The 18936-nt window shown below is 39.7% G+C and overlaps 1 protein-coding gene across 2 annotated transcripts; it reads right to left on the minus strand.

Annotated features, from left to right (window-relative positions):
- Positions 1 to 2455: 2455 nt before the first annotated feature.
- Positions 2456 to 18764, minus strand: INTS12 (integrator complex subunit 12). 2 transcript variants are annotated; one of them, XM_061359427.1, is made up of 8 exons: positions 18418 to 18764; positions 14620 to 14723; positions 12942 to 13105; positions 10828 to 10977; positions 10138 to 10325; positions 7248 to 7407; positions 5718 to 5870; positions 2456 to 3406 (listed from the first exon to the last, which is right to left on the minus strand). In XM_061359427.1, the coding sequence occupies exons 3-8, from the start codon at positions 13095 to 13097 to the stop codon at positions 2825 to 2827; spliced, it is 1389 nt and encodes a 462-aa protein (XP_061215411.1). In that variant the 5' UTR covers positions 13098 to 13105; positions 14620 to 14723; positions 18418 to 18764; the 3' UTR covers positions 2456 to 2824. The 2 variants fall into 2 exon arrangements, with proteins under 2 accessions (XP_061215411.1, XP_061215410.1); XM_061359426.1 differs by having other exon boundaries at positions 14620 to 14726.
- Between the last annotated feature and the right edge of the window lie 172 nt (positions 18765 to 18936).

Genomic DNA, 18936 nt, shown 5'->3' on the forward strand with positions numbered 1-18936 from the left:
CCTTGTTATACTTGTAGCATCTGTAAAAACTGCATTGCATGCCATGCCCATAAAGTGTCATTCTGGATCTCTGTGATGGGATTTCCATCAAGGTTTCCGAGGAAAGAGATCACAGAAATTGATTAGGTCTCTCCTACGAGAAGCTGGAATGAAGCAGTATTGCTTTGTAGGCAATATGCAAATCCAAGGTAGAACTGTTTTATCTGTTCCAGGGTACAGCAGGCCTTCAAGAACAGGCTTCTATTATGGCTGTGTTTGGATAACCATGCTATGTCTCTCATCCTGTTGTGGGTCATGCAGCCATGCACTGATCTCTTTAGCTCAGTAGGTCTTTTAGCAGGAGAAACAGTCATTGTTTCAAAACCAGGAAGATTTTCTAGCACAAAAAGGGTTCTAGATGCAAACAGACTTCACTAAATACACTAGAAAGAAACTTTTGTAACTCATACAAGCTTCAGAAAAGGAAATGTCTCAAAAGCATGTTCCTCAATCAACTAGATTCTATTGAAAGATAAATCCCCGTTAAAATGAGAGCACAAAATGTTAATGACATTTGTACTGTCATGTTTATTTTTCATTTGCTTTTACACTGGCAGCACATACGTTACATGGCTTTGATCTCACATGGCGTTTCTGTCTGATACTGGCTTGCAGTGGTGTGTAACCTGTGATAGCACTCCTGACTGGAGGTGGCCTTCATCTGGGTCATTTTTTTGCTAGCCCTTATCCCACCAGTTATTTAAGGGTTTGATTTTCCTCCCTGATAACAGAAACGGTTCTTTATGCAAGCACAGTTCATCAGGTGAGGATGAAATTGTATGGACCACACTGATATGTAAGCCTCTGGATGTGCCAGAGATGCAACTTGCCTTCCCCTTGTGCCATTAGTAATTGGCTTGCTGAAGTCAGCCAGAAAAGCCTGAATAGCACCTCTTGTTTGAGTGCTCAGGGAGAGGTTGGTAACCATGCGTGTGACCCAAATGGTTATTTTCTTCTTAATCCCTCTATCCTACAGCACTTTTGATGTCCCAGGAGTGGCTACCAGGAATGAAAAGCCAAGTCAGAGATGGAGGGGGTCTGCTCACTCGGACTGTATGTGGTACTCACAAGATGGAAAAGGCGCAGTGTTGGGTGGCCGGAGGCATGCAGGCCAGGGCAGCATAGATGTAGTCGAGTCAATGCCATTGGCAGCATCAGGGGCCTGAGCAGGGTACCGTGGGCTGCCCCAGACAGGCAGCCATCGCCAACAGCAGCACCAGTAGGAGTGGGCCCATGGTGGAACAGGCCTGGGCAGGGGTTGTCAGGCAGTGGGAGAGCAGCAGGGCTGGGGCCTGGCACAGGCCTTGCTACCATGATCCCTCACCTCATGCCTGGGAGTGGGAATGGGGCCTCTGGTGACCCCATCACTGACAGAACATGTAGTATAACACATCATAATAGAATCTCCTTCAGAGAGCCTGTCAGAGAACTCTAGATTCTGGAGCAGCCTAAACCCAGAGCAGCCTGAATCTGAAGCATCTTACCCATGTACTGCACCAGCCAGTCCTGTTGTAGCACCAGGTTAAGAACTCTTTGGAGACAAAGCCCCGATTGATCCTCAGTGTTTCCAGAGTTCACAGACAATTGCATAGAAAAGGAAACTTTTCAGCACTTGTCCTATGATTTCCTCTCTTTGAGTTGCAACACAGAAATGGGGGAGCACAGTGATTATGGGAACATTAACCTCTGACTCAGGGCACTGCTGGAGTTTTGAGGGGGAGCGAGGACACATCTCAGTGACAGCAACGGTTGATGTGGACCAAAGAGTCGTCCCCATCTCTGCCTCCTGCATGGGAGGTTCAGTCTCCTTGGGGAGCCTTTCCCCCCCATCTCCTGCATACATAACCCTGCAAAGATGTGACACATCCCACCCAAGACAAACTGAGGGTGCATGAGCTGGGCGTGGGATACTTAAGAGTTGGAGAAGCAAGATGTGGGCACAGGGTGGCATTTTTCAGAGAGGAAGCGTGGCTGTTTCAGCTGCGGGACTGCACCCACCGTTTCTTGACATTGGTCACCCCAGTGTCCCCAGCCAGTCACAAGGAAGAGTGGGACAACAGTGTCCTTATAAAGACTCATCCACATGCACCATCCCTGGAAGTGTTCAAGGACAGATTGGATTTGGGTTCACCAGAATTGTGGAAAAATGGAATAGAAAGGATTAACAATCCCTTGTTAATCCTCCTCCCTCAAAGAATTGCAACTAAGTGACACATGAAGTTTCTCACTGTAAAAACCAAACCAGGCCACTTAAAATACTCAATTTAAACAGCTAATTGTTGAAATTGTTTAAAATAAAATACATTGTTCCCTAGGGAACTGTGTGATTTGCGGTAACTCTGCACAATATAGACAACTCTAAACAGCTGAAGCATTTTAAGTATTGGAAAACCAGATGAAAGAGAAGCAGCAATGATTTCTGAGGTTAACAGTACTTTTATTAGTAACATTTAAGAATGACAGTTTCAGTAAGCTTGATTTGGTAAGAGTCCACAGAGATCTTTCTTTCTTTTACACTCCAAAATACCCAACTTTTACAATTTCACGTTTCAGTGCTTTGGGCTAAAAAACCAGGAGTGAATTCCTCCAATATATTCAATTCACAGATTTGCAAAGTCAGAAGGAATACTAGGATTATCAAAGTTTGACCTCCGGTATAACACAGATTTTGGGTTTCCCTGATTTGACTACCATTTCAGTCCAGTAACCAGAGGATTTTCTTTAAGAAAAACACCAATGATGCTGTTTCACAGAACACAACCAACAGAATTAGCAAGCAGCCACACTACTTCTTCAGCTTCTTTTGAGCAGCCTTCTTCTTGACCATCTGTAACCTTTTCATAGCATTGAGTTGAGATTCCTGAGAAGTTGGGCCTTTTAGGGAGGTTGACTGATTACCAGTGTCTGCTGAGGTTTTACTTGCACTGCCCCCACTGCTACCTGCAGTCCCACTGTTGCCATTCCCACTGCTCAGCTGGCTGCTGGAGCTCGGCACAGTACTGCTGGGACTAGGAAGACCTGCTTTGCTGACGTTGTCGCTGCTTACCGAACGGCTGAGAGTGGTCTTCCCCAGTGTCAGAGGTGGAGGAGGTTTCAGCTGACCAGGGTTTGTGCTGTTATTGGCAGAAGCTATTTTTGACCCTAGTCCAGTTTTGGAAGCTGCCAACCCTGATAAACCCACAGGTTTCTGGTTGTTTGAAGAAGCTGCGGGTTTCCCACTGGTGCTCTGTGCTGTTGATCCTAGTTTGGCAGTTGATGGATTGGCAGAGGAGGTTTTGGCTGCAAAAGCAGCCCATCCCGTAAGGCCATTGGTTGCTGAAGAGGAAACACTTGTACTGGCTGAGTTCCCTGAAATTGCTGCCGAGGTCTAGAATAAATAAAGCATTCTTATTATAGTAGCATCTATTTGTGTAACACACCACAGCAGGAATAGATCAAGCCTCTATCGCTGTTCTTTTCCAAGGAACACCCAGTGAGTATTTTATTACTGATCATTACAGTTAAAAGTATTAACAAGAAAAGGAAGGGATGCCAGGCACAGCCAACTTTTAATTTCCCAGCCACATAAACCCGGTATTACATTTTCTTCCCTTTCTTGTATACAGTTTGCAGGATACCATAGGGGTGATCCACCCAGAAGCACTAAAAGATGGTTTAACTGAAGTAACTACAAAAAGCTCAAATTTGTAAAGTGTAAAAAAGGGAGGCAAGCCATCACCTTTGATTTAATTTCCACTGTCATTACCTGCTGTCACTTTTTAATAAGATGGCAAATGCTCAGGCAAAATTCAGACAGTGAGCAATTAAGAACTGCATTTATTAGTCTTTTGGTCAAAGTAGCTGTGTTTAAACTTTTTAATTTCCTTCCCTCCCCTCCTCTTGGTTCTTAGCAGCCTGTACCACAGATGGAATTTAAAAGGCACTAGACTTTTTTCGTGTAGTCTATCCATTCAGATACTGCAGATGGCAAACTTATTGCAAACACTTTTTTCCTTCTGTGCAAAGATCTATACACATTAACTGCAGTTTCCACACCTCAAACCCTATAATCCTCAGTTTTCAGGTGGGGATAATACACAGTTGAAATACTACACCAGAGTTACGCCAAACAAGAGTCAAAGCGGAAATTAAATTCCTCTATTCAAGTAATACCCCTTCCATAATACATCCAGACAGCTTCTAAACAGTAAAGATGACAAATGAAACCAAGCCTCTTACAACCCATTTAGGCACAGAAATAACTATGGAAGTGAAAAAAGTTATTCATAAGAGTGTTTAAGCAACAGCCATCATACTATTATGATGGTTTGCATCCAGGCAGAGCAATGGCAAGCATAACATTGAGCACATGAATAATTTTAATTCTGAGTTAAAGATGTGTTTTCCTACGTAAGAGTCATGCTTTGGTACACCACTGTGTTATTTATTACACTGCTTCTGGTTTACCAGCTTTGGCCAACTTGTGACTATTTATTAAATAACTTGGAGAAACAGAAACATGAGGCAACACATGTAAGAAGCAGACACCTCTTAAATTAAATCTTGCAGAATCAGCTGTTTCGCTATTATAGAATAACCCATCTAGGCCGGAAAAGACCTTATAGATCATTAAGTCCAACCACTAACCCAGCACTGCCAAGTTCACTATTATCATAGAATCATAGAATAGTTAGGATTGGAAAGGACCTTAAGATCATCAAGTTCCAACCCCCCTGCCATGGGCAGGGACACCTCGCTCCAAACCATATCACCCAAGGCCTCGTCCAACCTGGCCTTGAACGCTGCCACTGATGGAGCATTCACAACCTCCTTGGGCAACCTATTCCAGTGCCTCACCACCCTAACAGGAAAGAATTTCCTCCTTATATCCAATCTAAACTTCCCCTGTTTAAGTTTTAACCCATTACCCCTTGTCCTATCACTACAGTCCCTAATGAAGAGTCCCATGATGAGAAACCTTCAAACTATCAAAATAGGGGTATGTTACTTGACCACACAGAAAAATTCATAGAATCATGGAATTGCTTGGGTTGAAATGGACCTTAATGATCATCTAGTTCTGACCTCTCTGACACCCCTAAGAAACTAGACCAGGTTGCTCAAAGCCCTGTCCAACCTCACCTTCCAGTATCCACAGGGGCATCCACAACTTGTCTGGGCAGCCTGTTCCAGTGCCTCACCACCATCACAGTAAAAAATTTCTTCCTAATATCTAATTTGAATCTACCCTCTTTCACTTTAAAACCTTGTCCTATCTCTAGACTCCCTGAGAAAGAGCCCCTCCCCATCTTTCCAGCAGGCTCCCTTTAGGTACTGGAAGGCTGCCACAAGGTCTCTGTGAAGCCTTCTCTTCTCCAGGCTCAACAAGCCCAACTCTCTTAGCCTGTCTTCACAGTAGAGGTGCTCCAGCCGCCTGATCATCTTTGTGGCCCTCCCATAGACCCACTTGAGCAGGTTCCTGTCCGTCATATGCTGGGGGCCCCAGAGCTGAATGCAGTACTGCAGGTGAGGTCTTATGAGAACCAAGCACAGGGGGGGAATCACCTCCCTTAACCTTTTGATGCAGTCCAAGACTGCATCCAAGACTGGCTTTCTGGGCTATAAATAACATAATTGAAAAAATATAATATATGCAGTAAAATGTAAGCTCTTCTTCTGGAAAATTTAAACTACATTACCTTGACTTCTGTTCTCTTAAATGCTAGAAAAGTTGTTGGGGTCTCAGGTTTTAACTTGATTTCTGGCTTCTTGACCAGTGGATCCTTCACAGCTGGTGCAACTGAAACCACTGCAGGAGCTGGTTTTTGAGGTGGCTTTTGTGTCTTCTGAGCCTGTATAAGTGGTAGGAAAAAAACAAAACAAACCCAAACCAAATTAGTTACAGGCCCAGTAACACTGACTGTTTGGTCAATGGTTAACATTGACACAAACAGCGGTCTGACTGTTAGCAAAAAGCATGAACATTATCAAATTGTAATCTAGCCTGTAAAATTTCAAGCTGAATGGTGCCTCAGAAATAATGGAACAGGGTATGTGAAGGTAGTCCTGATTATGGCACTGGGGATGGGGTCCATCCAAAAAAGGATATTGAATAGGACTTGCTATTCCAGCATGGAAAGAGAGGCAGCGTTGGCACTTAGGGAACAGGAAAGCACTGAGCCTTCACAGAAATAAGGTAACGACAAATGATCTTGAAGAAGATGGGCATAATCGAGCAGTACTGAGATACAGGCTGCAAGAGTCTGCTAAGAAGTAGCAGGTAAAATGGTAGAATTTATACCGAAAGAAAAAACAGTAAAAGGCACGTTGAAGGCAAATGCTGAATAGCTGTAATGGCTATCCTGTGCAGTAACTGACCTCAGGCAAACACTCCTCTGAGTTCAAAGGCCAGACAATCATCAGAATAATCATGTATTTCAGTCAGTGACGGTAACTCCCAGGCTAGGATCTTACATGGATGCCTTCTCTTGTTTCTTAGTAGAGCCATTTCAACAGGTTACAATTTGCTAAGTTGTCACAGAAAAGTTCCAAAATAGAACACACTTTCTGCTGTAGAGAGGGCTTGATTTTCAAGTGTCAAAACTAAAGTCATGTGAAGTAATGGTTAATGTTTCCTGCAGCCAAAGAAGCTTTCTTACTCTGTTTTTTTTTCTTTTAATGAGATGAGTGGGATTCCTGTGGGATCAGGAATAATTAGTCTGTTTAGTCAAGAAATTAACACATAGATCAATCAAAATAAAGGAATTTATTTCCTGGAATGTGCTACCCTCAGCTTGTTGCTGAGCCTGACAACACTTGTGTTGAGTGTTAGTAGCTGGACTGAAATTTGCAGTCTTGCCTTACAGGAAAACAACCATTCCTGGCCAAAGCTGAGAAGAAAACTCAACCTGTAGGGCTATTTGGTAGACAGGTACTAAAACCTGAAATTAAGAAAAAGTTTTAAACTGCTGCATAGCAGGTAGGAAATAATCCTATTTCACTCTTCTTAAGTTCTGCTTTTTAAAAAGCTTTGCTTAAGAAGCACATTACAAAATACTCTTTGAGATGCTACATTAAAAACCACAGCTGCAGCAAGGGAAGCACTGCTGAGAAAAACTGCTCTCCAACACGACTCCAAAGGTTTCTGCAACCCATAGAATACTGTCATGGATCAGAAATAGCCTGCTGTATTCAAATAGAGTCATGCAAGACAAAAAACTGACTCCTACCATTCTTTTCATCTGCCTGGTACAGCGGGCACAATACCACACGAGTCGAGGATCATTCGCTTCCTTGTCTGTCACCTGAGGCTTATGGCAATCCTGGTGGTAGAGATTATGGCACTCCTGACACTCCACTAGCTGATTCCCAGAAATAACTGTCATTTGCCTGCAGAGCAAATAGTTGAGAACAGATTATAGAAGAAAGCACTTAAAGGATTATCCAATTGTTGCAAATTTTGCAAGGCTTAAGACAAAAACTAAAAAAAATATTTGCTTTCACTTATATTTTCTACCTGTGAAAAATGAAACATTCCTTTTCTTCCTGTGTGAGTTCTTCCCAACAAATATTTTAGAAATTTTGTATTTTTAAGGTAATTTCTTTCAAGAAAATTTTAAACCTCTATACTATTAAACATGTGTAGATGACACTTTTGATTTCCCTGCTTGACTTTTGTATTAGAAATGTCTCACATGCTTTACTTCACCTGGGCATTTTATGGGTACCTCACTGTATACCAATTCTGACTTCTTCATTAAGTTAGCATATGAAGGCCTAGTCTACATTTGGATAATTCTGCTACAGGCTGTCCAGCAGTACAGTTCGAGAACAAATAATTTCTCAATTACAAGCCTTTAAGAGTGCTTTCTGCTACAGGATTTAAAACGATCATCATCTGAGCTGTATAGTACTTTAAAGATATTTTAGTAGCTATCCTTTTGGTCCCTACTACATAGACAGATACTTGGAATTTGAGATAATACCAGAATCATGGAAAGATGGAATAGAAAGGATTAACTGCGCAGTCCTGCCTTGAAGCAAACATATAATCTGGTGATGAGGACTTCATTTTGCGTGGGCTTCTAGTGAAAGCAATCGTGTTGTATAAATGACAAATTAGTGATATACGCATGACTGTGAATATGTCTGTGAATTAGCCAAATACCATTTTCCTTATGATTTCTTCTTTCAGATGACAAATCAAGCTCTTTAATTGCTAAGCTGCTTTTGCTCATATCCCCGAGGAGCAGGTATCCAAGTAACCATGGAAACTCTATTTGTACATGGGTGGGGAAAGGTAATCCCTTATTTCTTTATATAATAGGAAAATGAAGTCTGAAGGCATTGTCCATATGGATACTAGAGCATTTTCTAAGAAATATTTCTCTTTTAAATGGGTTATGTAGAAAGAGAGGGAGAAACGTTTCTGAAATTCCAGGGCCCATTATTTTAGACACAGGATATTTCAAAAAGCCATGTTTGTTTCTTATTCCTAAGTAAACTGGGTCAGAACAAAACAGTGATGTTTCAACCCCAAGTCTCAAGGGGAGATACTCATCCTATTTAAAAATTACAAAGAACAATCCCAGACTGATTAAAAAAACCATGAACTCTTCATTCCCAGAAACAACTTAAACTGGAGATATCTTAAAATTACATGATAACAGAGAAACAAACCTGATGATTTTTTACCTTCAGAAAACAAATAGACAGAAAGTATTCATAAAAAATAAGGTTGTCCTTTCAAAACCAAGCTTTCTAAAAAACATTTTGTTTTTTTTTTTTTTGTGAGAGACAGAATTCACTGTCACCAGCAAATTGCATGTAGTATTTATAACTGAGCAGACATGTAACTGGCGAGTCTTGTTTTTCTAAGATCTGCAGGTATTAGAGTTATTTTAATACTCACTCTCTCCTTATTCCTAACTTGGTATAAACGAAGAAGAAAAACACCACAGGCATCAACATTTGATACTCCTAATCACTATGAAAATACATTTCACACTTGGCAAATCTTGAAGAAACATCTAATTTCTCTAGTTTTTCCATCTGTAAAAAAGGAATAGTTAATATCCAGATGCACTCTTTTTGCATTTGTGAACCTAGAGCTGGATTTCTGTTAATTTGCCATCTTAAGCAACTTAAAATATAAACTCTTTGGCTGTGAACCTCACCTACTCTGCAATGAGACACAATGTTTTTATTCACAATTGATTGAATAATGTACTGAGTTATTAAAACATGCCATTTTCTAAATACTACTCTTACTTGAGTTATTTTACAAAGTGCTTTTGTATTTCCTATTTACTGGGATGTTATAATTTCGGCTTAAGACTGCCAACCCCCAAAACAGCCCACATGTTGACTGCCGAGCAGTAAATAGTGGAATACTGTCTAACTAGTGTGCTGGATTTGGAACGTCTGAAGTGTAAGTACTTCAAAAACATCCTGTCCGGCATGAGCTGGAGACTGAAAACCACATGACATCAGTTCCAGCAGGTTTCATGTAAAATGAAAACAAATACCGAGTGGTGGGTGGCTATTGCCGGCCCTCTATAATGGGTTGTTTCTTTCCCTGCTGTGCTTCTCCCTTTTGCACCAGCTTAATGAGGGATATTTTAGTTAGCCAGGATAGATGTATCTTTTGCAAGAGCACTATGAATTTGTGACCACAACTAGCCAGAAGCAACACCTTCGGCTGCCTGGTTAAACGCTGAGTATGTAACAGCTAATGGAACCATACACCTTGATGGTGCTTTTTAAAGCAAAGTCTTGGCTATGCTAGGCATAGTAGTTGCATTTTCTTTTTGTACTTCGCCGGCATTTCTCCTTATGCCTGTATGTTTTCCTTTGCCAGGGAAGATGCAGAATTAATAATCCACAGCAGCTCAAGACTATCTAAACAAAACTTTCCTTTGTCCCCTCCTGCCAAATAAGTTAATAGCATGCTGTTTTAGTAGCATTTTAACATACTGCTGAACATGGCTTTGTCCCTTTAGGAGAGAGCAAAAATTTTGGATACGTGCTTAAGTGATTTCCAGAATAAAAACTACACAAAGTATTAATACACAACATGAACAAAAAAGTGACAATTTCAATGAAGCAATGTTGACTGACCTGCAAACAACGCAGGCTAATCCCATTTCCATAGCAAAGTCATCAGCACTGGTTTCCTCAAAGCTAGACAAATCAGGCATGGACAAATCCTTGCTTGTCTGAACCGTAATAGGAGAGGAACGAGCCTCTGGCTTCTCTACTCTGGGCTTCTTTGGTGTATCAGCTCCTTCAGTGGAATCCCCTTTCATCTATAACACACACACAGAGAATGTGAAAATGCAACAAGCTAATGGATATTATCAAAATTAAAAAACTACTGGAAAAATTAGGTTAGCAGTATAAGAAGATGTACTTTACACAACATACACAAAACATTTTCCTTAGATATGTATTTTCCTCAAAATATTTATGAACTAGAAGCTCAAGTCCACTTTTTGTACTTCACCTCAACATCTTAAAAATGTTTTGGGAATCCCACATTTCATCTTGCTACATACAAGTAACCCTCTTATTACCAGGACATTTAAAACATAGGATCTCAGATTGGAAAGGACGTTTTAAAGCTCATCTAGTCCAAACCACCTGCAATGATCAGGGAAAACATTCACAGAATCTGTTGGATTGCCTAAATGGCAATGTGACTGAACACAGCTCCCAGACTAGTCGACTTACACAGGTTGAAAAGGAGAACTTTTGTCTAGAAAACCTTCAAGTTTATTAACGAAGTTATTTTGAACAAAAATTACTTACTTTATCAGCAGACCTTTTTTCTGCTTCTTTTTTCACCTTTTCTGATGCAGTGGGCTTGCCATTGTTGTTGCCAGAAGGCAAACTAGAAGCTTTAGGCTCTTGCTTACTGGAAATAGGTTTGGTAACAGATACTTTTGGTTGCTCTACTTCCTAAAAACAGAAACAAAAACTGAAGGTAAACCCTACATTTCAATTAGTTCCTAGTTTGCAATTACTTAGAAAACAGGATATACAAATAACATGTCATACAACATTGATCATTGATTGAACATTTCTTAAATGTCTTCATATCACACTGAAAATTTAGTGTTTAAGCTGCAGCCAATTATTAAAAGCTCCCCTTATCAGTCACCTTCCAAAGGCAAAGGACTCCTTTTCCAAAAACAGATGCTCTTTGGAACGCTATTAAAAAGGAAAACTTTTCTGCTTTGAAAATTCAAAGAAATTATGAACACAAATCTTCAAATTAATTTGCAGGTCGAAATTCCATATAAGCTGAAAACTTAAGTTGACATCTGACGTCACTAGACATCAATACTTCATTCCCTCATGGAGAAAAACATTGACTTCTGCTTAATCTCAGTCCACATTCACCTATCAGATTAATAAATTTAGCTCTCAACAGAAACCAATAGTTATTTGTGATGCATTAGTGGCAGCAGCGGATAAGCACCAAGCGAGCCTGTAAATGAGTGATTAATCACACCGATATACATAAACCCCCCAGCTTGGTAAGAAGGGAGTAACTGCCTGATGTTTACTGGGACAGGTCCTAAGCCCTGAGCTTCAGCCCCATTGCCGCCAAATTTGCTGACTTCCTGTTGCATCCAAAATCAAAAATGGATTTCCTCAACAGTGGTTATCCTGTGCTCCTTACTCTGTCCTTGCATTTCATGGTCAACCATAAATTAATCCTGCAAACTGAGAATGCAAGGAATTCTTATACTTTTTTTCCATTTCTGAGCTTTGCAGCCCAGCTGATACTGAAGACACACTGAAAAGACAAAAATAAAAGATTTCTTCCTCTGGCATGAGCTTCAGTCTCACCTAAAAACAGGCAATTACCAGCCAAGCTGTTATCAGAATTGGCTTCCAAGCCTCTCTGCACTATGATTTGTCTCCCTGCTTCTTCTTTAAACCACGAACTAATGCTTCTTTGAGTTCTGACATAGAGGGCACCTGAGAGTTTTGAGACCTGTGTTAGAAGGAACTGCAGTTAGGTTTCAGGGAGTTAACAATTTGAATAGAAAGGAGTTAGACCAAACAGTACAAGCATGATGTATGCTGTAACAGTAATAATGCCTTTTAGTTATTTGAAACCATGTACATGTAGAAATGAAATATTACTAATATATCAGCATATAGACCATCATTTGCACATACCCATCTAACTTCTAGGCATCCTAAGGGAGAACACTATCTCATTATCCATATGGCAATATGCAGCAATATGAGGATCTCCCTGCTTGGTTATTTCCATACACTAATCTCAGATTCAAATATTCTCTCTAGCAGGTGTTTAGTGATTTCCAGGAGATGAAAAATAATGTTTATCCACTGGATGGCAATAGTTTCAGCCTGCAAATCATTTCTGCTTTGAACCATTTGGTGTTCTTCATTCTCATATGACTTCATCAGCAGAATTTCAAGAAAACAGATCCAGCTTTATCAGTAAATAGCTTGGTTTTTTGCATATTTATCTGTGGCATAAATAATCTGAATTTTAAAGACCTTTTAGATCTGATTGTAACTGAAGAAATACATATTTCTGGGTTCAATTTAGTGTGTATGATGGCTTACATACAAAAATGACAAAACTGATATAAAAGTGAACACAAAAAATAACTATTACAAAATCATGACAACCACAATATAGTACTGAATATCTTTTACAGATCTTGGTACACTAAAGAGGGGTTGGGGTTTTTTTCTATTAACTTTAACTGATTACGTTGCATAAAAGGGTAATGATGAATATGAACATTCCATAATTATTTTCATATTTTCCTTCATTTCTGATTCTCTTTCAAGCTTTTAGCTATAGAAGACAGACCAGGAATAGCAGGAGCTTTAAAAAGGCATACAAAAAAATACATGCTCTCTTATACCAATACCTTCTGAGGTGGACGATAGCTTGAGTCAGTTCCTCTGGCCAAAGACTCATCAAGAAGTGCCTTCAGCTTTTCAGCAGAGTCCTTACTCTTCGAATGCAAGAAGCCCAAGGCTTTCAGAAAAATGGGATCAAGCTCCAAATTCACTGTAGCAGCCATAGTGTTATCTTTGGAGAAGAAAAATAATGACAACTTACATGGAGCATAACTCAAACAGCATGTGGCTAACTATCTCACAGATTTTTGTTTTAATTGAAATTATATTAAATCACAGCAAGGATGATAGGTGAATTAATTATCATCATTAGAAAATAACTGACTGTGAAACTCAGAGCTGCAGAACTTGAATTTGGCTTTATATCCAAAAATGATGTCAAACTCATTCTTTCGCATATCTGATGTTCAGAAACTAAACTCATCATACTTTCATAAATTGTACTCCATATTCTTAATATTCTGTAAGTACAGAATATTGAAAAGTATGCAAAGTAAGTGTAAACTTCAAAAAAAAAAAAAAAAGCAGTTACTACCCTTCTCCTTAACATTATTTGCATATACAATGATTTTTTAGCTAGTTGCTTATTTAAGCATTACAAAGGAAAATCTTACTTGAAGAAAAAATAACTTTTGATACTTCTGAAAAGAACAGCTCATTGTAACATACAATGTAAGATATATAAACCAGCTAGTGTATGATTTTTACATTACAATTAAAAATCTGGGAAAAAAAATGTTGTCCATTTTTAAATTTAGCTGAAACGGTGAGAAAGTTTGCAAGTCGGACTGTGATTTACCCAAGTCGCCTTGTAAACAGCCCAGGTTTTCATATTAAGTAATGGTTATCCAGAGCTCTAAGACGCCTGCACTCTGGAGCCTTCTCTGTGGAAGCTCTAAGTAGTCCATTTACATCAGAAATTGACCCTACAAAGATAGATAGCTCTCTAACTCAATCAGGAATTAACAACTAATAATTTAAGAAATAACCTGGGAAGAAAAGTTTCCTGCTGTCTTCCAAAATGGTTGAGAAATGGTATTAACAATCCCTTCAAATCCCATGTGAAACACATCAGGACATTTCAGTGGTTTGCTGTTGCTGTTGGTGGTGTTCGTTTTTTTTTTTTGTTTGTTTGTTTTTGTTTTAATACAGTAATTTAGAAGACATTCTTGAAAAGGCTTTTATCAGTTCTGCTCAAAAGCACTGCCAGGACAGCTTGTTCAGCTGGAGCTTCCAAGGTTTTGCCTGATGAATTCCTTTTCACATTCAAGGCAGTGAACTTTTACCTCTCTGACCAAAACACCAGCAGTGGCAGCCTGCTCTCTCAGCATTTGCCTAGAAGTCTTCAGGAACCTTTATCTCATGCTGAGCTTTTAGAAGACACCAGAGAACTGCTTGACTGAAAACATCAAGGAGTTTGAGATACAGTAGATTTCATAGGGATTTTATCAATGGACCCAGAAGAGAGCTACAAATCTTCTTCAAGAGTCTCTTCTCTCTTCCTTCATCTTTGCTACTTGTCAAATCAAATTCTGATGGCCACAGAACTTCTAGTAAGTACCACACACCAGCTATCCTGCTTTTTCAGTGACCAAGCAGAGACTGTGATGTGAGCCCCATGCAGACAATTCAGTCTCTTTCTGATGTTTATAAGAAGTAAATTCAATGTGCATGGAAAGCATATACCCTCTTATTTAATGCATCTATGTCTGATAAATGTTCAGGCTGCTCCCGAGTTCTGTGGGTAGGTTCTCTCTTTCATTTCTTAAATTAGGACTCTGCTAAACCCTCTGCTGAATGAAAACAGTAGAATTACAAAAACCTTCAGAAATGTGGAATAATTCCCTGTTAAAAAACAAAAAACAAACAACCTTTCAGGTTCCTTTCTGAGGCTTCTTCTAGGAATATGTATTTGTGTATGTAAGGAACAGGCAACCTCAAGTCATTAGCAGCCAATTCAGGATGCCTGTAGTATTTAGAGAGCAAGTGTAGGCAAATTAATTCATTTTCATCTTTCTGAAGGTAGCACTTCCCAGATTTATTTCTAGATCTATCTTTTTAAAGACATATATTGTAAAAAAACTCTCAAAGACCAAATTTCAAGAAGGTTCTCAGTATTTCTTGTTTTATTTGCATACCAAATTGCAGCAATCCTTTCTCTGTTCCTAGGGGTGAATTATAACATCGTAAGCTATTGCAGTTATAACTGGCATATCACAAGAAATTTATCATGAGAAGGGAAGGAATTGGGCTTATTAAACAGCTGTTATTAAACAGCTCAAGTATGCTCAGTTTAGGCATATATTTTAAAATTAAAATCTACCGTAAGTTAAAGAAGGCAAGTATATTTAATGGAAAGATGAACACATCAATTAAAATTGATGTGTTTTAAAACTGCCATAATCTGAAAAAAAGTAAACTGACACAAGGCTAATACCAATACCTGGCAGGCTACAAAAGTCAACTTACTGCTTTTGCTCGTGGAATTTTCCAGGTTTACAGATCCGAACACTGGTTTGACACTTATAAACCTAAGATTGAATTGTATTCATTCATGTTTTCATTCAAAAACTGCTCTTCTGCTACTGAAGTCAGCATATAGCAACTTGATAGCCTTGGAGCTGTAGTACAGTGTTTTAACAATGCTGCCACTATGTTATTCTGTGCAAGAGGACTCCTTGACTTTCCTGTTGAAGTGATATCTTTATACAGAAGATAATTCAAATGTTGCCTAGGAAAAAAAAGTGAGTAGGATGATGTTTTTTGTGGATCAGTTGGATAATGCAGCTCTAAGATCAGAGAGCTGTGTTGTAATCCTTCAACCCAGAAGAGAACTGGTTTTGCACAAAGCAGTAACTGAAGTGAACACGAAGGCAACTCATGGAGCAGGGACAGGAACTCAAGCACACCCTCTTGCAACTAAGCATTAACCCATTAAGAGAAGGCTGCATGGTAGCAGCCTTCCAATATGTGAAGGGGACCTACAAGGATGCTGAAGAGGGACTCTTCCTCACGCGCTGTAGTGATAGGACAAGGGGTAACAGGTTTAAACTTCAACAGAAGTTCAGGTTACATATAAGGAAGAAGTTCTTTACTGTGGGGGTGGTGAGCCAGTGGAACGGGTTGCCCAAAGAAGTTGTAAATGCTCCATCCCTGGCAATGTTCAGGGCCAGCTTGGACAGCCTTAACAACATGGTCTAGTGTGAGGCATCCCTGCCCACGCAGGGGGGGTTGGAACTAGATGATCTTAAGATCCTTTCCAACCCTAACTATTCTGTGATTCTATGATCTTTCTTAACTTAGGTGTCTGTCTGATACTTCTTCACTACTATATGAGAACTTTTTGATGATGGATACACAAGACCAAAAGGTAACAAGCTCCTCTGAAGTATCTGAGATAATATGAAAAATACTACAATGGACAATCATGAAGCAACCTCAGTGAGCAAACTAAGTGGTTTAAATCACTGTGGGTGAAAAATGTTAGTTAGTGGGTTGTTATTCTTAAAACATCTATGAATTTTTTTGAGTCTCTCATTTCTTGAACATATTATTGTCTTCTGCCAAATACACATAAGCTTAATTGAACACTATGCGGAATATGTGGCCTTCCAATTTAATAGACTTCTTAGATTTCCAGGGTGTGAGAGTCCCTTTTTTTTTTTTTAATTTATTTGACAGCTATTATTTTGCATGCCTACACACGTATTATCTTATTCATCATAACTTTCAGTTAAATGGACCTATTCGCATTACATTTTCAGAGATGACCATGTTTTCATCCGTCTATTTCTGGGCTCCTATTTCTGAGACAGGTATACAGTTTAAGATATTTTTTCAAGGAAGTACGCACCTTAAATTTATTGCTATGCTATTCTCAAACTACACTGCAATGCTATTATCAAACCTATTCTTTATAAACTCAGCAATACTTTTTCTCTGACACTGAAGATTAAACGGACTTTCACATATCCTCTTTAGCTACCTTCAACATCTGTAGCAGTTAACTTAAAACATAAATCAGTAGCACCAAATTTCCTCCAGTGCACTGAACAGTGTTCATCAATAATTAATTTCACTTATCACCATAGTATCAATTCATCTTTTCTTTTTCTTTCTCCTTTGTTATCTTCTATTCCTCAGGATTTTCTGTCTTCCTCACCAGTCTAATGTCTGTGACAGTTGCAGATTTTGCTTATTTACCAATAACACCTTTTCCAGATTACTTTCAGAGTTAAGTCTTAATAAAGTAGATCAAGAAAAATCTTAAAAGAAGGAAAAAAACAACTTCTATCTTCAGTTTTTGTTTTAGTACCTTTATCATGACAACATAATTAATGATAACATAATTTCTCAGTTATCTCCCATGAGGGTTATTTCAAAATCCACACACTTAAGTAGTCTGGACAATTGTATTAATCAGAAAAATTATATTAAGCAACTCTTATTTATTTGACATCTTCTGAAAGACTTTTAGAAGACTGGATTAAATCTTCTGCTACAGAGTTACTAGTACTGCTGTCCTTCATTTTACATTCTAATTTACTATATATTTTATACTGTACTTTTTAATAGTTCAATCAGTATCAGAGTAACTTTGTAAGACTGCACTAGTGCCCTCTATTTGCTATTTTCAACTCAAACAGCACATATAAGAATCACAGAATCATTAAAATTGGAAGGAAGCCGAAGTGGTCACCCTGTGCAACCTTCTGCTCAAAGCAAACTCAACACTGCATTCAGACCAGCTTGCCCAGGACTTTGTCCAGTTGGATCTTAAAAATCTCTAAAGGCAGGAATGTGACAAACCTTCTGGGACACCTGTCCTAATTTCCTTACTCTGAACTGGAAGCTGCAACTTCTGCTGTCTCTTGTTTTCCTGCAGTCCACATGGGTGGGAAGACTAGCTTTGTCTTCTCTTACGTATTTAAAGGATTCCATTAGGTCCCCCTTAGGCCATGGTAGATGATATCCAACACTCACCCTTCACCTTCAGATCTAGTTATTTTGTCACAGAGAACAAGCCAGTTAGTCTGGCATGATTTACCCTTGGTAGACCCCAAGCTGGCTATTTCCAGTCACCAACTTCTTATGCCTATAAATTGCTTTCCTCATGCAGGTGTAAGGAGTGAAGCTGACCAGCCTGTAATTCTGTATTGTCCTTCTTGCAGCTGAATGTAAGACTTGCCTTCCTGCAGTTTTGGGGTACCTCCTCCAATCTCATGGCCTTTCAAAGATGACAGTAGCTTTTGTTGTGTTGCCATAAATATCAGTTATAAGAAAAGCCTTTATTCAATTAAATGAGATAATCATCCCAACACAATTGAGATTTGCAAATTCCTGCTACCACCAAGCTTCATTATTCTGCAAAAAAAGGACTAGAAGATACTGTTCAAACAGATGTCACTGCCCACTGGTTTAAGTTACTGGCAAATTGATGACATCCCCACTTTTGTTTTCACCCTTCCCTAAGTCAACGCCTACCAAAATTTATCAGGCTTATACATTCCCTAGATACCATTCTCCTGGCGATTTCTCAGTGGAAGCACCAAGCTTTAGTTAAAGCTGAACTGCCGAATTAGTGACACCAAAGCCAGCACCCGGTCCTTTGCAACATTCCTGCTGCAAATTTCTCCCCGACTTTCCCCTTAAGAATGACAGAAAGTAACTCCTTGAAGACAAAACGCTTAGGAGAGCAAAACGCCACCACCTTTAATACCAAAACAGCCGCACAGTGACGGACACACCGCCCCGAGACGTCGGCAGATCCCCGAGCGCGGCTCTGGGGACCCTCCCCCGCTCCCGTTACTGCCCGACCCGCTCTTCCTTTCAAGATCCGCGGCACCGGGAGCGACCGTCCCTTCAGACACCAACAGGAGGAGCGTAACACCCGCCGAGAAGAACGGACTCCAAGTGTAAACATAAACCACACTCGTCCCAAACCCCTTCCTCCCGACGCCCCCTCTTACCGAGCAGCAGGATAAAGACACCTCCCGGACCCGA

The sequence above is a fragment of the Neopsephotus bourkii genome, unplaced genomic scaffold (assembly GCF_033783945.1).
Source record: "Neopsephotus bourkii isolate Nb327-2 ecotype Australia unplaced genomic scaffold, CSIRO-AGI_Nbou_v1 NB_977, whole genome shotgun sequence".
NCBI classification, from domain to species: Eukaryota; Metazoa; Chordata; class Aves; order Psittaciformes; family Psittacidae; genus Neopsephotus; species Neopsephotus bourkii.